Source organism: Carcharhinus amblyrhynchos, chromosome 23 (genome assembly GCF_965287045.1).
Source record: "Carcharhinus amblyrhynchos chromosome 23, sCarAmb.v2.hapA, whole genome shotgun sequence".
In the NCBI taxonomy this organism is placed as follows: domain Eukaryota; kingdom Metazoa; phylum Chordata; class Chondrichthyes; order Carcharhiniformes; family Carcharhinidae; genus Carcharhinus; species Carcharhinus amblyrhynchos.
Window position 1 is genome coordinate 32,190,808 of NC_137346.1, and position 20,292 is coordinate 32,211,099.

The 20,292-nt window shown below is 43.4% G+C and overlaps 1 protein-coding gene across 1 annotated transcript in view; it reads right to left on the reverse strand.

Moving 5' to 3' along the window:
- LOC145357428 (eosinophil peroxidase-like) overlaps nucleotides 1-17,844 on the reverse strand; it is a 40,363-nt gene extending 22,519 nt beyond the window's left edge. The window contains exons 1-7 of the mRNA XM_080210756.1: nucleotides 17,772-17,844; nucleotides 13,423-13,516; nucleotides 12,279-12,454; nucleotides 7,566-7,698; nucleotides 5,485-5,614; nucleotides 4,779-4,985; nucleotides 721-1,075 (exon numbers count right to left, since the gene is read on the reverse strand). Of these exons, the coding sequence (XP_080066882.1) occupies nucleotides 721-1,075; nucleotides 4,779-4,985; nucleotides 5,485-5,614; nucleotides 7,566-7,698; nucleotides 12,279-12,454; nucleotides 13,423-13,516; nucleotides 17,772-17,844 (1,168 nt within the window). The remainder of the gene's footprint in view (nucleotides 1-720; nucleotides 1,076-4,778; nucleotides 4,986-5,484; nucleotides 5,615-7,565; nucleotides 7,699-12,278; nucleotides 12,455-13,422; nucleotides 13,517-17,771) is intronic.
- Between the last annotated feature and the right edge of the window lie 2,448 nt (nucleotides 17,845-20,292).

Genomic DNA, 20,292 nt, shown 5'->3' on the forward strand with positions numbered 1-20,292 from the left:
ATCCCCTATCCACGCTAACACCCTACCCCCAACTCCATGCCCCCTGACCTTCTGTAATAACCTCTTGTGAGGCATCTTATCAAACGCCTTCTGAAAATCAAGAAACACCACATCCACCGGCTCTCCTCTATCCACCGCCCTAGACACATCCTCATAGAACTCCAATAAATTCGTCAGACACGACTTCCCCTTAACGAAACTGTGCTGCGTCTGCTCTATCAAACAATTCTCCTCAATTCTCCAGTGACCAATATTACACATTGGCTTTCATCTGGACTGTCCACTGAAGGAACTGGCAGTGACTGCATGGGGAACAGGAACAGGCTGCAATGAGGTGTTGCCGTTTTTGACCAGCAACTGCTTTGCTCACACTAGTTGGCCATTTTCCCAGTTGTCTTTATTTTAACTGTGAAAGCTTTAGTTATTTGTTACTTAATATTTTAATTATGCTTGTCTCTGGACATCTTCCAAACTCAATAGCATCAATTGCAACACAATTTCCCCTCACAGCTTTCAATTTAAATCCTGTAATGTGTGTTAAACAATCGCAGGGTTGGAGCTGTACATGTGAAAGGAATGCTGGGTATGAAGGTCACGATGTGGAGAAGATGCCGGAAGGAGCAGTGCTCCGAAAAGTTGTAATTCCAAATAAACCGGTTGGACTTTAACCGAGTATGAAGGCAGCACGGGACAGGATCTCTGGATCTAAACTTTACTCACCAGCTAGAAAAAATGGAGTTGAATTTTGACCTGTGACACAGGCTTTCCCCATCCCTCCACGGAGGTTACTTGAAATGCTGTTAAATGGTAAATATTCTTGTCCATTGTCAAAGAATTCCTCATTGACAGCCAACTGGCCGAGCTCATTGGTGAGATTCCTGAGTTTGTTGCCTGCACAATCTGAGCTGCCGTAGACTTCATTAACATCAATGAAAGAGGTCAGGGCATTGATCTGCTGACGGGTGGTTACATCTCCGAACAACGAGCCCAGTTCACCACTTCCACAGGCCGGAGCAGATCGGAAGAAAGGCAAACATTTTTTCCTATCCTTGATCCTGGTGTCCCCTCGAGGTATCTGTCAGGAGAGATCAGGAACACTTTTAGATGTGATAAGCAGTGGAAGCAACTGTCTGGAGTCAGTGACTGGGGGAATTCCACAGGGGATTTTTCAGAGTTCTGCTGTTGATATGATAAATGACATGGAGGAGTTGGCTTCCAGTCAGTGTTCATCTGCTCAGGACACCAAGTACATGGCCAGGGGTGGCATGGTGGCACAGTGGTTAGCACTGCTGCCTCACAGCGCCAGGGACCTGGGTTTGATTCCCAGCTTGGGTCACTGTCTGTGCGGAGTCTGCATGTTCTCTTCCATGCCTGGGTTTCCTCCGAGTGCTCCAGTTTCCTCCCACAGTCCAAAAGATGTGCTGGTTAAGTGCATGGGCCATGCTAAATTCTCCCTCTGTGTATCCAGACAGGTGCCAGATTGTGGTGACTGGGGGATTTTCACCAAAAGAGAAAACACTGGAAAATCTCAGCAGGTCTGGCAGATCTGTCGGGAGAGAAAAGAGCTGATGTTTTGAGTTCAGATGACCCTTTGTCAAATGGGATTTTCACAGTAACTTCATTGCAATGTTAATGTAAGCCTACGTGGGACAGTAATCAATAAACTTTAACTTTAACTTTGATAACTGGTGTAAGGTAGGTGAATAGTATTCCAATTTTTCTGAATAAATGAAGCGAATGGGCAAAGGTATAGTGGCTTGATTTGTATGAATGTGAAATAATGTAGCAAATATGAACTGTGCACAGATAACAAAAAAATGCTTTCTTTTTAAACAAATCAATCATTTGGGAAAAACATCCAAATAATATTTACCTGTGATAAGGTATGCAAATCAAAGACAGCTCAAGATATTGGAACCAAAGAAAAGGTAAGTTACATTAACTTGAAATAACTTATTTATAGCACTAGCGGGGCAGAATTTTCCCAAAAAATGACTAAGTTCACAAATGACCCAAGTCAGCTTGAAACCAGATTGTTTCACACTGGGGGTAGCAGCAGCTGTGATGTGGATTTACCCACCTTAACCGTTTAAGTTTTTATGCAGAGTGGGAAACACCCCTACCAGTTCTTCAGAGATCGGAGCACCCTTTTTAAATTCATAGCAAGGACCCCCCCCCACCCACCCCACATTGGAAATGATGAACCCCCTCCCCCAGAGGAGCACTCACAACCTCTCAGCAAAGAGGAGCATCTTCCCCCAATGGGTCACCCCCCCCACCTCCACCACACCACACAAGCAGAAGGGTGACACAATGCCCCCTTCGGCCCCCTCCCCCCCTACCGCTCCCCTCAACCTGCCCCCCCAGCTGCACACACAACTGCAGACAACTTCAAAGCAGCTACGTTCTCTCAGATTGTCCTTCCTATAAACATTGTTGGGAACAATGGGGAGAGCGGAAGGCCTGTGGGACAGGTAATTAAGATGTGTTCAACTGTGAAGGGAATGATCAACAAATGTCTAAAAGCCCATGAAGCTGCCAATCAAAGGAGAGTTAAAAGGACTGGACTGAAATTGAATGGAAACAAGGCTTTTCAAAGGGTTTGATGGGATTTCAAAGTCTTTGAACTTTCTTTGAAGGCCCAGAGAATTGAAATAAATGCTATGTTAAAATAAGGGGGCTGAGTGAGCAACTGCGGAAAAGGAAATTCCACCCCCCCTTGAAACTAACTCCTCCTATCTGCCAGAGGACTTCAAAGGGGTCTTCTCACACCTGCAGCTTCAGAGAGAAAGAAAGGAGGATCCATTCTGCGGAGTGCTGCAGGGATTTGGAAACCTGCCAAGCGTCTAGGGGGCATGGACATTTAAGTGAATAGCCCACTTTAAATGGTCCACAAACCAGCATGGAGACTTTGAACAACGAGATACCTGAAATCACCATGCCATGAGTGATCTTCAGGTTTCTCAGGGCTGGACAGTCCCATTCCTGGGGAGAGTGCTGAGGTCAACCCCTTGACCCAGCCCGAGACCACCCAACTCCAGGACCCATGCGAGCCCCCCTCTGTAGCTTGGCAGTAACAGAGGGGCACACATGGGCACTGGCCTTAGCTCCTTGACTCCACTTGGGGTCTAACATATCAGTTTCATGCTGGCCATACCGGTGCTGGGGAGGTGGGTGAATGGTGGAAGGCCTCTGAATAGGATTTCAAGCCTGCTAATGACATTTAAAATAGGTATTTTGAATAACAATCAGGCAGGAATTTGATCATGGCCAGTGTGGCGGGACAGGGGTGTCATGACAGGTGAGTTGCCTGGCAGCAATCGTGTTTTAGCCCCAATGCCCTATTCAGTGGGCCACCTGGATCCTTGCTAGTGGCAAGCAAGGCCGGGGAATACTGCCCCAAAGTGTCATTACGGGTGAGAAAACCAGTGTGATTCATGCCCACAAGTCCGATGTGAATTGGATGACAATCTTCCACATTTACTTATTGGGTGAGAGTTCACAGAGATTGTTAATAAAAGGCACCCTGATCTCAAAGTGAAATTGAAACCCCCTCCACACAAGATCTGCTCCCCCCCTCTCCTCTACCTTATTGAAGGCATGTTCCCCCCCCCACACCTTTCCACCATTGGCGGCCTGATCTTCCCCCGCCCTGAACATAGATCACCGGCATCAGGTCATTGGGGCTCTCCTGATGGGTCCCCTTCATGTACCGCTCCCTTCATACTTTGGCCCTTTCATGCCCTGGGATTGGGTGGGGGAGGGCGGGTGTTAAGCTGGGAGAATCCCACAGGGGGCCCTCGATGACGCTAAGTGCATTTGGCCCCTCACCCACAATATTTTGACCCCTGTGTGGCCCCAATGTAATTTGTGCCAGGCTCAGTGCCACAGGAAAATTGCCCCCGTGGTGTTTGACTCAAGGTACCGATTACAGAAGGATATTGCTTTACTTCAGATGGTTTAAAGAAGATTGAAAATCAAAAGCCCTACTTGAACAGAACAAAAATTAAGTAATATATCTTCACCAGCGCTGTCTCACTGCCCTATTTCTTTTCAATAATTTACGACAGTTGATCCTACATTCTTGCTGACTTGAGAATATAGTTTTACACAAGTTCCATCTTCATTTTCCTGAATACTTTCTCAATCAGTTGCAATATTTGATTCCTCACTATCTTCCATATTCCATTTTATATAATATTTCAGTTAGCAAAAGACTCTATTACTCACCCTGACAGGCAGCACAGTGGGCACACGGTCAGCACTGCTGCCTCACAATGCCGGTGACCCGGGTTCAATTCAGGTCTTGGATCACTATCTGTGTGGAGTTTGTATATTCTCCCCGTATCTGTGTGGATTTCCTCCAGGTGCTCCGCTTTCCTCCCACACTCCAAAGGTGTGTGGGTTAGGTTGATTGGCCATGCTAAATTGACCCTAGTGTAAGGGGATTAGCACGGTAAATATGTGGGGTTAAGGGAATAGGGTCTGGCTGGGATTGTGGTCGATGCTGACTCGATGGGCTGAATGGCCTCCTTCTGCACTGTAGGGATTCTATGATTCTATAATTCTACCCTCCAGATCTATCATGTGTGAAGACTGTAGTTCCAGCCAGGTTAGAGAGTTTCTTATAGTTGAGCATTTTGAAATGGATCTCAAAGGAAAGAGCTATTTAAAAAAAAGTTCTTAATTTCTCTGCAAATAACATAGGTCAAGGCTGCAGAGAAGGGAAAAGGACACAAGTTATACAGGGAACTTCAAGGATGGAATGAAGGTCTTACCCTTATTGGGAAACAAGGAGTTCTTTGAACACAAGTCAATTCACAATCAATGCCATCATTGAAGGTTTGGCGGCTACCAGACATGGGGCTTAAGCTCATGTCGTGATCAATCCACTGACCCCACTGCATAAACAAATGACTCAGCACTGAATCCGAGAACACATCTTCATTGGATACATTCAGGATTTTGTTGGACACGTCTCGAACCTGGAGCAGAAATATAAAACATTCACTACATAAAACCAAGATAGTGTTTATCCATCATAGAGCTACCTTTGCTGCACTCTCACCCACTCTTCTGTGACATGTTGGTAACCTAAGAGGGCACTAAAAAAAGCAGAAAACATAACACCAGGAAGAGCAGTGCAGTTCCAGATACTAGTAATATAAGATCTTTTTATCCTGTCTTACTTCATGCACCAATCTTTCCAAGTGATGTCGCAAACCTGGACTATACTAAGGAGCAGTTTTATACCATGCGCCTGAACTTAGGAGGAAGTAAATGGAGTTGAGGCAAAGGTAACTCATCGAAGAATGTTAAAGGGTGAGGAGAGAGCATCCTATCTGACTGGGCTGGATCTGCTTGGAGGACACTATATTAATCCTAGGGTTGTCCTCAGTATTGGGGGGTTCTCTACAGTTGACAGTAGGGTTTTCAATATCCCAATGAATTGGATTTGTTTGTGTCTGATGTGTGAACACTTACCAGTGGCAGAGTGAATCCTGATATTTTTTTGCCCGGAGTCCAGCCCATTGGAAGTGAAATTCCATCCTCATAGCGAGCTGGGAGCCATCGGGTGAGTAGTGTGTTAGATGCTCCCAGGCGAGGCTTCCTCCTTCAAATAAGGAAAACAACAGTCATTTCCTTCCCCCTAATTCACCTGACCCTAAACTGTAACTCGGTCTGAATAACACTTATATGGGTAGCATCTCCATAAGCAAAGGGCTGACAGTTTACTTGTCACAGTGGTGGTGCAATGGTTAGCACTGCTGCCTCACTGCGTCAGGGACTTGGGCTCAATTCTGGCCTCGGGTGACTGTCTGTGTGGGGTTTACACATTCTCCCTGTGTCTGCATGGGTTTCTTCCGGGTGCTCCAGTTTCCTCCCACAGTCCAAAGATGTGCAGGCTAGGTGGATTGGCCATGCTAGATTGCCCCTTTGTGTCCAAAGATGTCTAGGTTAGGTGGATTAGCCATGGTAAATGCACAGGGTTATGGGGATAGGGTGAGGGTGAGCCTGTGAAAGATGCTCTTTTGGAGAGTCGGTTGCAGACTTGATAGGTCAAGTGGCCTCCTGCGCACTGTCAGGATTCTATAGTCCTACGTTAGTCAAGATGAAGTGGAGATGCTGGTTAACCTGATGTTGTGAGACATCTTACTGTATCAAGATGAAGTTTGGCTGAACTGAAAGACAGCAGGGGTTTTCCTTTATAGGAAAATTACAATCTAATCTGCCTAACATCATAGGTTTAATTTCTCTTCAAATATTTTGTTGCAAACTGTCAGTGATTGAACCTGTGACAGAAATTTTGATCCTTAAAAGAACCAAATAAGTAAAGACTTGGGCAGAATCTTTGGTTTATAATGTAATGTTTACAACGTGCTGAATGGGAATAGGGATGTTTTGCTGCAATTGTATAGTCTGTTGGTGAGGCCACACCTGGAGTAGTGTGCGCAGTTTTGGTGTCCTTATCTGAGGAAGGATGTCCTTGCTAGAGAAGGAGTGAAGGTTTACCAGGCTGATTCCTGGAATGGCAGGTCTGTCATATGAGGAGAGGCTAAGTCAGTTAGGATTATATTCACTGGAGTTTAGAAGAGTGAGAGGGAGTCTTAAAGAAACTTATAAAATTCTAATAGGGTTAGACAAGGTAGGTTCAGAAAGAATGTTCCTGATGGGGAGTCCAGAACTAGGGGTCATAGTTTGAGGATAAGGAGTAAATCTTTTAAAACTGAAGTGAGGAGAAATTCCTTCATCCAGAGGATGGTGACTGTGTGGAATTCACCAACTTAGTATGTAGTTGAGGCCAAAATGTCGCGTGATTTCAAGAAGAAATTGGGACTTAAAGGGATTGAGATATTTGGAGGGAAGGGGGATATTGAATTCAGGATATTGAATTCAATGATCATAATGAATGGCGAAGATATCCATTTGAAATGAGAGAATTGGGAGAAATACCGGCTGAAATGCTGAAGGAGAGCTTCAGGAGAGCGGGAGAATTTATCGCATCACTGCAAATTTTGAGATTGCTGTTCTTTCTCTATAGTTCTTGGGGACAAACATTAGCACGTGGCCCTCCCACCACCCCACCTTTGTGAGATACTGCAGAAAACACCCTAAAATACCTTGGTAGGAAAGACTCCACTCCCTGAGTGTACGTCTAACCAAAGTAAATGTTATTGCAAACATGTCCATGTCTTGCTGGAATCTTTCGTTATCCACCTTGCTGTTTGTCCACACATCTATTTTCATTTTCCACAATTGCCTCTCACTCTGTCTTCCTTTAAAACACTTTGTCAACATTCAAAGGATACCACGCACAAATGTGACACACGGACAGCTCTACTGAAAGATTACATTAATTCTGTTTCTCTCTCCATTGATACTGCCAGGCCTGCTGAGTGCTTCCAGTATTTTCTGTCTTACAATGCTTCTGAGTACATGACCCTTTGTTTATTATAATTAAATATTAATCAGGATGAAGACAGATTTAGTGAATGGCTGTATGTGTTTAGCAGTTAATCTCGGAAGGAGACTAGACAATAGTCAGCAGCACCACCAGTTCCTACCTGTTGTTGCACACAGAGGTGAAGGTTCTGTATCGATTTGACCAACAGTCGTCTTTACAGGCAGGGGGCTGACGTATGGCTAGACAGCCTGTGACCTTTGAGATGCTGTCCAGGTCACTCGTTGTTAACAAATCTGTAGGAAACATTCACTCATTATCAATTCCAAATCACTGAAACATTCACACACAAATTGTATCAGTTAAACAACAATCTGACTTTGTTACAGTGGGAGCATTAACAGATCCGATGAGTAAATTCCAGGCAGACTGACTGATGTTGACCACACTCCAGGCTCTGTGTTCACTGATTTGAATTACAGTATGGTCTTGGTGTTGTGGGCCACTGGCCGGTTGATCTCTGATCCACACAACTACACACATGAAACCTTCACCTGTTCTCATACATCTCCATATTATGGCTTCTTTGTGTTACTGTAGTGGTGTTTCATTGATGACATCTTGAGCCTTGTGTGTTTACACATGAGTAGGCTTTAACTATTTACAATTCCAAGTATGGTCATGCATGGTTCCTCTCCACATAGAAGGTTGGCGGCTTAAAGTATGGTTTCTAGACTGTTCTTTACAGTCTCCAACCATGTAACTGCATATATCACACCATGAATGATGTCAGTCTCCAATCCCATATTAATCATTGCTCTGCCAAGCACCTTTACATTATAATCCATGCAGATATATAGGGCCAAGTATGTCAGGGCAGGCTTGAAGGGCCAAGTGCTCTCCTCCCTGCTCCTGTCTTCTGTATCAGGTGGAATCTTCTGAGAATTTGGTAGAGAGTTTGTTTTAGCATGAAAAATTGAGTGATTCCTGCCAATGCTTCCAGTAGAAGGCCTTCCAACAAGGTCACCCTGACCTGGAATGCAGTGGCAGCTGTTGTAAGTGCCAGCTCACTACAAAGGAGGATGGGGCAGCGGTGCTGCAAGAAGATGAACAATCTTCTCCACTCAGTCAGGATAAGTGAACCACCCCCACTCTCTCTCTCAGGTCCCCCTTACACCATCTTCCCACCTCCATCACCCTCCTGCCTCCATCACCCTCCCACCTCCATCACCCTCCCGCCTCCATCACCCTCCCGCCTCCGTCACCCTCCCGCCTCCGTCACCCCTCTCGCCTCCGTCACCCCTCTCGCCTCCGTCACCCCTCTCGCCTCCGTCACCCCTCCCGCCTCCGTCACCCTCCCGCCTCCGTCACCCTCCCGCCTCCGTCACCCCTCTCATGTCCATCAGCCTCCCACCTCCATCACTCACCCAGCCACTTCAGCCTTTATTAACCAGGCATGAATCCCTCCTCCCTCCTCCCACAACCACCATGCTCCCCCAATAGCTGCCATGCTCCTCACACTCTAGCACCCACTCAAGACCCACGCCTACCACACCTCATCATCAGATTCCCATCGACACTCTCCCAATCTGTGTCAATCACAACAAGTGTGAAAGGACTCAACCAGCCAGAGTCATGCCAGAGCTCAGAACTTTCATGCATTTCAGAGAGAGCCCTTGAGCTGGTCGGGGAGGGGAAAGACCACACCTCTGTTGCTGGTGAAGTGGGGCAGCAGAAAACTGAGAATCCTTAAGACATCCTCCAAGTCTCTAGTGAGTAATCAATGTTCCCTCCAAATCTCCTGTGATGCATGATGCCGTCACCATTCTCCTGCAGCCAAAGCAGCAGAGGAGCATGGACCGTCCTCATGCCTCCTAGACCCACTGGACACCAGCAGCTCCTTGGAAGGCCTCTCAGATCCCACCATTGAAGACGGTGGCACAGCTGTCACCCAGTGCAGATACTCACACCTCAGTGGATTCACTCATTGATGAGCACCTCATAATTCAAGATCCACAGCAGGCAGAGGCAGGGATGTGCTCCTGAGTCTGCTTTTTCCAGGATTGTTGGAATTGTTGCATCAGGAAGGGATGACAGATCTGATTGAAGTTTATAAAGTATTTACAGGGAAGGACAGGGTGGATAAGGATGAACTGTTTCCACTAGTTGGAAGCTTTAAAACCAGATCAAACATGATCTTATTGAATAGCAGAGTGGGCTCGATGGGCTGAATGGCCTACTCCTGTTCCTATGTTCCCATGTTTCTATGACAGCTTCTCTTCTTGGACTGCAAAGCTGACTGGAGGAGTCCCACCACCATGGCAGGAGATGCCACACCATGGTTCAGCTCATGATTTCCATGTCTGACGGCATGAACTCCATGGTGCAGCCCTTCGACCACAAGGTGCAGGAACTGGTGGGAATCCACGGGTGTCAGCACGAGAGGACAGCGAGGCTTCTGGACTTCATTCCAGCTACCCCTCTATCCCATGTAGGTGCACTGGGGCCATTGAGCACTGAAAGGATGAGGAACATTTGGGCCACAGCCCGGGGCCTTCCACATTGCAGGCTCTGAGGATGTCCAGCCCATCTGATTCCACCCCCCTCCATGTGAGTGACACAACCCCAGCTCCGTACACCTTGGAGGGCAGCCTTGCTGTCAGAAAGCAGGCATGGATCAGTAAGTTCCTGGCCCACCAAGGGACACCTGTCAATATTATCTCAGCCAACAGGGTGTGGAAGTCAGCAAGACTCTCTAACCTGAGCTGTGGGTCCTGGAGAAGCACCAAGACATTGTGGAAAGGTAAGGACAGGTAGGAAGTTATCGGCACCTAGTTGGCATTGGCAGATATAGGCACAACTGTAGAAAGATCACCACCGTATATAGTTCTAGAATAAATATTCACTCTGTTCACCCACAGAGCCTCCGCTGTGTCATTTAGTGCTGATAGCTATGTGAACCCCTGCACACACCAAGCACTTCATCCCTGATGAGTGTAACAATGGCTGTGCAATGTGTCTTCCGCACTGAAGAAACTACAGACTCTGAGCTGCAGGCAACCCCTCCCCAGCCTCCGGCAACCTGCCCACACCTCTACCACCCATCATCAAGACTAGGGCATTTCAATAGTACAACATTGCAGCTGTCCACAAGAGGCCCCCCCTCAATGCCCACTCTGCCCTCAGTGCCCGCTCCATCATCAATGTTGTCAGGGTTCCCTACCTGTCAGGAGATGTATTAAGTTGCAGCTGGGGCATGGGGCACTAGGGTAAATTAAACTAAATTTGCCTCCGCCATCAAAGGAACTTGGGTTAACCAAAGGCATGGAATAATGACATTAACCAAGAAGAGTAAGCTAAGTTTAAGTTTAAATTATTAGTGTCACAAGTAGGTCTACATTACCATTGCAATGAAGTCACTGTGAAAATCCCCTAGTCACCACACCCCGGCATCTGTTCAGGTACACTGAGGGAGAATTTAGCATAGCCGGTGCACCTGACTAGCACATCTTTTAGACTGTGTGAGGAAACCGGAGCACCCGGAGGAAACCCATGCAGACACGGGGAGAACGTGCAGACTCCACACAGATGGTGACCCAAGCCTGGAATTGAACCCAGGTCCCTGGCGCTGTGAGGCAGCAGAGCTAACCACTGTCCCACTGTGCTGTCCATTAGCAGGTAAAAGAAGGTGGGCAGAAATTCAAAGAAATGATGAAAAACGTGGCAAGCGCTGTTTGATTTTTATGATGTTTAAAGTCTGTCTTTTGGAAAGCTAGAACAGATTTTCTAAGGGCAAATTGTGTTTCGTTAACTAGCTTGAATCGTTTTGAGAAGACAACAGAGAGGGTTGATGAGGGTAATACTGTTGATGTGGTCTACATGGACTTCCAAAAGGCATTTGATAAAATGTTGCACATTTGATTTGAGTAAAGTTAGAGTTGTGGAATAAAAAGAACAGCAGCAGCAGGGATATTAAATCAACATGAACAGTTGTCTTTTGGAGGAAGGTTTTGATGGAGTTTTCCAAAGGTCAGTAATAGGATTCCTGTTCATTTCGACATAAATTAATGATCTAGAGTTTTGTTTACAGATCACAATTTCCAAATCTGCAGATGATACAAGACTGGAAGTATTGTGAAATATTGTGAACTGGGAAGTGTTGTGAACTTTGACAAGGATAGCACAGACATTCAAAAGGAGAGAGAGAGGTTGGTGGAAGTGGCAGATGAAATTTAATGCAGAGAAGATTGAAGTAATTCATTTTGGCGGAAGAATGTGGAGAGACAATATGAAATAACAGGTACAATTCTAAAGAGGATGCAGGAGCAGAGGGCCCTGGCTACATATGTGCACAAATCATTAAAGGTGGCAGGGTAGGTTTGAGAGTGCAGTTCATAAATCAGATGGCATTCATCACTTAGGGGTTTAAAGTACAAAAACAAAGAAGTTATGTTAAACTTGTATTAAACACTGAATCAGCCTCAACTGGATTATTGTGTCCAGTCCTGGGAACCACAATTTAGGAAGGATGTGAAGGCAGTGGCGGAGACAGGTTCACACAATGAGCGGTTAGGATCTGGGATGCACTGTCTGAGAGCGTGGTAAAACAGGGTCAGTCGAGATGCTGGAAGAAATTGAGTTATGATCTAAAAAGAAAGAATGTGCAGGATAACAGGGAGAATATGGGGGAATGGGTCTTGCTGAACTGTTTCTTCAGAGAGCCAGCACAGACACAGCCGACCCAATGGCCTTCTTGTGGGCTGAAAGGTTTCTCTGATTCTATGAATGTTGTTGCTTCTCCTGCCACATTGACACTGTCTCTGTTGGTTTCAGTCTGAGTTTCAATTGTCTATGGCTGGACCCATTCCAAACTAACCTGAAGCATTGAGTGAGCGTTTGTGGACCTGGTGTACATTGTGCTGAATGAGGTACAGTGCAGTTTCCATGTACTCTGCAGACCGTGTTGCAGTTCTGGTTTCTGCGAGTGGTTGCTTAAAGAACTGCAGAAGGTCCATCGGTTTCAAGGATCGTTTGCTCATTTTTTCTTTTTGTCTGAAATTGGAAAGGCTCAGATTAGGTCGAGATAAGTCAGAAGGTCAGTTCATCAATATAAAATATGAACCTTGCCTTTCTGTTACAAAAACAGCTCGTTTGCTGGTTACTGTCACAAAGGAGTGCAGACTCCAAACACTGACCATTATATAGTTCCTTAGCTCTCTCCCATGTTGTTTGAAAGACCCTATATACAAATTAATTGCAATTTTTTTCTTTATTCAGACGATGTGGGCATCACTGGCTGGAAAGTGTTTATTGCCCATCCCTAATTGCTGTTGAACTGAATCATTTGTGAGGCCATTTCAAGAGATATTAAAGAGTTAACCACATTGCTGTGGCTCTGGAGTCACATTTAGGCCAGACCAAGTAAGGACGGCAGATTTCATTCCCTAAAGAACATTGGTGAATGAATGTGTTCTTACCCATGTATCAAAAGTGGCATTTAAAAAATATAAGTAATTTGCTTGTTGTAAAATATTATGAAACTCTTGAATCTTATGAATGCAAATTGTTTCTTTGATCAGAAACATAGCTAATGGTCACACATTGCTATTCACATTTAATGTTTTAATCAGATTACTTCTCAGATTAATTTAAATAAAAAAGAAGTAATCTTTCCTTAGCCTTTTCTCATAAAGTTTTGATTCCCACCACATAGTCAGTGCCTTCTCTGACAAAGGAAGAAATATACTTCTATGATGAGAATTAATGCACAAGTGCAAATTTAGAGCCTATTAAGCTTAAACATAAATGGTGTATAGTTGGACACTGTTTACTAGAATATTTAGGCTCAGATCCCCTAAGCTAAACAAACTCTGAGCAAATGGATCTGCAGAGAACAATATGCTGTTCTTATTACGAATGCTGAATTATATTTTCAGAATTTAATTTCAAGAAAATCTGTCTTCAGATGCACATCTCATGGAAATGGTGGTTAAGTTAGAGTTATTGAGTTAATTACTCACTTGTCTCTGGTGGCTTTATAGGCTTTGTCCACCAGTTCAATAGCTTCACGTACAGCTCTTTGTACAAATGAACTGCCCAGGGCATTGTCACCATCTACAAAAGAAAAACATAGCAACTCTGAACCACACAGTTCACATCCCAAGAAAATTGATAGGTTATTTGTTGTGGGGTTTATTAATTAATTGATTATTATTGGGATCAACATTGTTGATCAATTGACAGAATTCTACAGGAGTAGCTGGTTTCTGTTTGAACCTATACTTAAGTTCTACATGGTGACAAAAATATTAATTAACATGATGCAAAGTAAGAAGCTGTTAATAACTGAAAGCCAAGAAACATGATAGGGGCTGGGATAACTCCAGAGAGTGCCAGCATGTGAAAGGTATTAAACTAGGACATGATGCCAGTCGAACTCCAAGCTAGGGAGGTTATGTTACATTGAATTTAATAAGTGGCTGTCTTGGCACAAACCCACAATTTGTTCAAATATTTGGGTATACCTTATTTGTGCAATACAAGTCCTTATTTTTACAGGTCTGTCAGGAATTGAAGAAGTGACTGATTGATATGTTGCTTAAACCCTCCCATTGGCACTTGTTGGCTGCTAGGTGTAAAGAAAGTAATCTGGTAAAAACCTCAATAAACTAGTCTGGAACAGTTGGACAGAGTCAGCAGGAATTTGGAAAAGATTGTTTTCTTTCAACAGCTTTATTTCTTTGAGGCATGGCAGAAAAAAAAATCACACAAAGCAGTTTTATTTCAGCTTATCACTTCGTAAAAAGCTTTTCTTTATTTCTTTTTAAATCTGAGTTTTAACATTCATCCTTTTATTCTAGGACACAGGATAGGTATCCCAGCTTGTAGGGTGTATCAGATCTAGTTTTTGCACAGCTTAACATATTCATGTTCAAAGAGAGTGTTGGGGGTGATTGGTGAAGGACATTTCTGAATCAGTCTGGACACGGATCAGAGTATAAGAGAGAGAGATGGGGTCTGAATTTATTTTATGAAACACCATCTTGATCTTTTCTACGATGGCCTTTTAGCTATTACTTGGAGTAAGGTGCGTTATGGATTTCTTTTCGAAAGCCAAACCACTTTGTCCCATGATATTCTCAGGCAGCCACTGGGCATTCAAAGCCCATTAAAGTAGTAAAAAGTGAAAAATGTTGAAAAGCAATTGAAAGTTTTGAATGATTTTAAAGTTTTTAAAAGTTCTTATAAGTGTTAAAAGTCCTTAAAGGTTAACAACAATATTTCAAAATGTATAGAAGTGTGTTAAAAGTATTTAAGATTTAAAAAGTACCCAAAACTTGTTTTGAAATGATTCACATTGGAAGAAAATATTCACCTGCGTCTGTGCTGAAGATTGACCTCACGTGTACTCACATAAAGAAATGTTGAAAATGCAGCAGGGTAAATTTTAGAGTGAATACCAAGACCATGAAAACGATATAAAGTCTAATGTGATGATGAAATGCAAATATTTCCTTGCCTCACACCTACACTGCCTTTGTGTTTAAAGGCAAAACTGTCATGTGTTGGAATATACAATCTGCAACAGATAGTGGAGCCCAGCGATGGAAATGTTTAACTAATTATCACCAACAGGGACAAAACTGTGAAAGATACTATCAGCCATGCTTCAGGCATTTAGCTCCTAAGTTTCTGAAATTCTTTTGGGTGGCATGGTAGCAAGCGATTAGCATTGCTACCTCACAGCACCACGGACCCAGATTCAATTCTGGCCTTGGGTGACTGTCTGTGTGGAGTTTGCACATTTTCCCCATGTCTGTGTGGGTTTCCTCTGAGTACTCTGATTTCCTCACACAGACCCAAGATGTGTAGGTTAGGTCATGCTAAATTACCCCTTAGTTCAGGGGAACTAGCAGGGTAAATAATTGGAGTTACGGGAATAGGGTCTAGGTGGGATTGTGGTCGGTGCAGACATGATGGGCCAAATGGCCTCTTTCTGCACTGTAGGCATCCTATGATCTTGTAAATCCCTTCACCGCTTAATCTCCCTTTTCCTTTAGGTCAATCATTGAAACCCAACTATACAGGTTTTTAGTCACCCGCTCAACAATTACCCTTTAGCTCTGTCAATTTTTGTCTGGCTACGTGTCTGTGAAGCACCCCATGACATCTTGCTGAATCAAAGCATCATATAAATAGAATTTACTGTGGTGAGGTGAGAAGTATGGAGGGGTGCACAGGATCCTAGAGTTGGATGAATGCAGAGTTGCTAGAGGATTGTTGAGTTGGAGATGGTTATGGAAATAAGGTGGGACAAGGTTATGGAAGGACTTAAACAGGGGAAGAATGATTTTAAAATGGAGTGGGCTGGGAGCCACCATGGATCAGCCAGCAATGGGGGTGATGAGTGAATGAGACCTGATGTGAATTAGGATAAGGGAAATGGTATGCTCAAGTATGTGGAATATTTAAGTCACACCTCGAGTTATACATTCCAAATATGTTACATTCTTTCCTTTTGTTTGTGAAGACAAAATTGATGATCCTACAACTTTTTAGAAACCTGTAGATTTTTTTCTTATCTCTCATCATCTCTTAATTTTACATTTATTCTTGTTGAATGTCACCAAGTACAACTGACTCTCAACTGATCATGAAGACCCTTTTCGATTGTTAGCTATTATCATTGGCCATTTTGTGTCATTTTGGTGTAGGTTTAATGAAGAGATTGCATCCTGCTACAGTTCTGACATATTCCCCTGCTCCGAGTCTCAAAAGCCAGAAATATTCCTTTTTTTCACTGCTAATGTTGACAGCAGCTATTTCATCATTACTTCCTAAACATGGAACTTCAGTAAATTCTTCCCTTAAGAGCTATTCATTAGATATCCCTCTGTTATTAATTTAAAGACTTCAACAGACTCATCGTAGATGGTCGACACATCTCTGGATGAGCATTCCATGAAATAAAACCTGATTTAAACTCTTCGTTCCTTTACAAGTGTCAGTGTCACAACATTATGCTCTATGATTTTCTTCACAAATACATTGATAGGATACAAGACTGGGCAGAGAAGTGGCAGATGGTGTTCAACCCAGATAAGTGTGAAGTGGTTCATTTTGGCAGGTCAAACAGGATGGCAAAATATAATATTAATGGTAGGACTCTTGGCAGTGTGGAAGATCAGAAGGATCTTGGGGTCCGAGTCCATAGGTCGCTCAAAGCAGCTGCGCAGGCTGAAGCTGTGGTTAAGAAGGCGTCTGGTTACTGGCCTTCATCAATTGAGGAATTGAGTTTAGGAGTCGAGAGATAATGTTGCAGTTATGTAGGACCCTGGTCAGACTCTACTTGAAGTACTGTGCTCAGTTCTGTTCGCCTCATTACAGAAAGGATGTGGAAGCCATAGAAAGGGTGCAGAGGAGATTTACAAGGATGTTGCCTGGATTGGGGAGCATGCCTTATGAGGATAGGTTGAGGGAGCTCTGCCTTTTCTCCTTGGACAGATGAAGGGTGACCTGATAGAGGTGTACGAAATGTTGAGAGGTATTGATTGAGTGGATGGTCAGAGGCTTTTTCCCAGGGCTGAAATGGTTGCCACAAAAGGACACAGGCTTAAGGTGCTGGGGAGTAGGTACAGAGGAGATGTCAGGAGTAAGTTTTTCACTCAGAGAATGATGAGTGCATGGAATGGGCTGCCAGCAACGGTGGTGGAGACAGATTCTATAGGGTCTTTTAAGAGACTTTTAGATAAGTACATGGAACTTAGTCAGATAGAGAGTTATAGGTAAGCCTAGTAATCTCTAAGGTAGGGACATATTCGGCCCAACTTTGTGGGCCGAAGGGCCTGTATTGTGCTGTTGTTTTTCTACATTTCTATGTTTTACATCTGAGAATGACTAGCCATTGCAGAGATTAACTCAATTTGGCCAAATATGGAATTTATCCCATGTCCTCATTCAAGAGCAGTGTCAAAGTTTTGTGTATCAGACTTTCCATGGTGTAAGATTGGTGTTTGTACTCAGCTTGATCCTTTTAAGGATATGACTTTATTAAGACATCTATTTTTTATAAACTGACAGGATCAGGGGATCAGGATATTGAACCCAATGATCAGCCATGACCAAATGAATAGTGGAGTAGGATCGAAGGGCTGAATTGTGTACTCCTGCTTCTAGTTTCTAGAAGAGATTCCTCAAGTCTCTTTTGTTTCCTTCTCCTATTCATTTCTTATTGCTCTTTCCTCAAACTGAGATAAACTTTGGGAATGCCAGCCTCTTTCATTCTGACATTGCACAAGTCAGACCAGTGGAGCCAGACTCAGTCTCTCATAGAGCTTACATGAAACAGAGGTTGGGTTCAACCTCTTACCTGTTGTAACTCCATCAGACTGTGATAGGAAAGTCCCAGTAAGCAACACACCCAGGAACCACAGGGCTGTCATCCTGAAAGAAAAAACGCATTCCATGAGTTAAGAACAGGACTGGTCAATCAGAGATGGTATTAGTAATTAAATTCAATTTAGGTGAGTTGAGATGGGCATAAACTGAAAGAATTCTTTGACACTGGATTTCATGATGCCAACAACAAAATCTTAGTAAGTCATCAAACAACTTTATTGACCAAAATGAACTAAGATTCATCTGCGTTATATCAAGAATCATTCACTGAAATTAAAAGAAAGTCTTTAATAGCTGCCTTAAACATTGTTGATGCATAAAAAGATCTCCATGAAGAGTTGCTTTGCTCTATGTGCCCTGTATTAATAGATTAAATATTATCGCTGTAAGATGTCCACTCACCCTTAAACATATACAAGATCAAGGTACAACTAAATGGATCTATAGACTTCATAAGGATCAAGTCATGAACAAAATTTAATTTGACTTAATAATAAAATAATCGCCAATAATTAACAGCCAACTTCACTTACATACACTAACTGCAAAATTTGAGATTGCCAGCCAGGTTGACACTTGCCTTGGAATCCCCTGGTCTGTTCTGCAAGGAAATTTCTGAAACCTCCCCTTATAAATCATTTATGTGGTCATATCATTTGCATAGAATGTTTGAAATTCCAGTTAATCCAGTTAACTAACAAATGGATAATAATTTATTGCATTTCAGTGCAATATTTTAGATTTGCTGACTAAGGATTTTTATACATTTTATTATAGGTGTGATGCAGTTATTCAAGCCAGAGCAAATTTTAAGAATTTCAACATGAATATTAACCCTTTTCTCTTCATTTCCTGCAACTCAGACTAAGATCATTAAATATGTCATTGCCCTGAAGCTAGCTTCATATGATGATGGTGATTCTCCCAGCCTGCTGCGCTACTTGAGTAGACAGCAATGGGAGGCCATTGCACATGTGCTGATCTCTGCACTGACAGATCGGTACATGCGGAGTGGCCCACTCAGCACGAAGCTGCCGGCCTCTTGGTTGGGAATAGGCCCTGCCCAGCACTTTCCAGAGTGAATCCCACTGAGGCACTCTGCAATACTCAGAGTGTTGCAGATTCATTCTGGAAATCACAAAAAAAAACCCAGCAAGATTTACTCCCATCTTCCTGCACATTGGGAACTTACAATTTTTTTGGGAGAATCCCACACTTCATGTTTTTTAGCTTGCTTTATCGCTTTGCAATTTGCCATGTTACAAGCAAGTGGTCCACTGTCCATCAGTATTTTGCTGTTGTCGTTAATTTGATCTAGTTCATTATTTACACCATGTGACGACCTCCTTTTTAATCCTGAACTTTGTGAGTATATTTAAGTTTAAGTTTTACAGGGGCTATTTCCCAGTTATACTATTTTGGTTGTATCCACTGCAACAACACCAATTTGGATGGTGAAATCATCAATTGCCTTGCAAAAACATCTCTGCATTCAGTAGGGTCACTCAAAGGCTATGGAGAAAGCATGGAGCTTGTTCGAAAGCAAAAAAAGTCTACCAGGCAGTGTTTCTCAAACCTGTTCACCAGTGAGGAAGAGATAAGCCATTAACATCACAGAAAGCAAATACATACATTCCACCTTTACTGCTTGAGACCTGTCTCAAGTAGCAGGACTAAACCTTGAACAAAGAAGTGGTTTCAAGGCTCCACATACCTTGTATTGAGAGCATATTCATCAGAGCTCAGCTTCACAGGATTGGTCATGTGGTTCACATGGGAGTTCCAAGTTCTATTTGACAGCCGACTGAGCATGGGAATCTGCCCTACAGGACACCCCAAGTTCAACTACAATGAAAGACAACCTCCTGTGAGTTGGAGCTGACAACATGGAGGGAAAAGAAACAATCCTGGACAGTTCCTCCATGGAGAAGACTCTCTCATCAAACATTTTCAACATTTGAGGAGATCACAAATGGACCCGTACAGGACAAGCAAGCTCTCTGTAAACTAATCTTCAGCCACTCCTTCAACAGCGACTTCATATGTAATACAAATCAAGATTTGCTATTACATTACGTATGACATTATCTCAGCAAAGATGGTGAATGTAATAACTGGAAATGACTTGATATGGCTCTAATAACAAGAAAGGGTTTATTAATCTACCTAAACCATATACACGCTAAGGGTCTGACAGAACATATAGAGAAGTCTACTCTCTTCTCCTTCCTGGCTCCAGCTGTGGTCCTCCCAGTCCCAGGTCATGCACCCTCACTTCCAATTGGCCCAGCTTCCTGCACTGCCACTCCTTGGGCCCGCAAAGGAAAGCCCTTAAAGAGGCCATGTTAACACAGTGAACAATCGGTCTCCTTGCTGATCAGTTAGCCTCTCTGGAAAGAAAATCGAGCATGATAACTTAGTTTTTGAGGTGAGGACTTAACTGTACTTTCAGAAGCTTCTGATTTTTTTGCTCTGGAGTATTACAAACAACA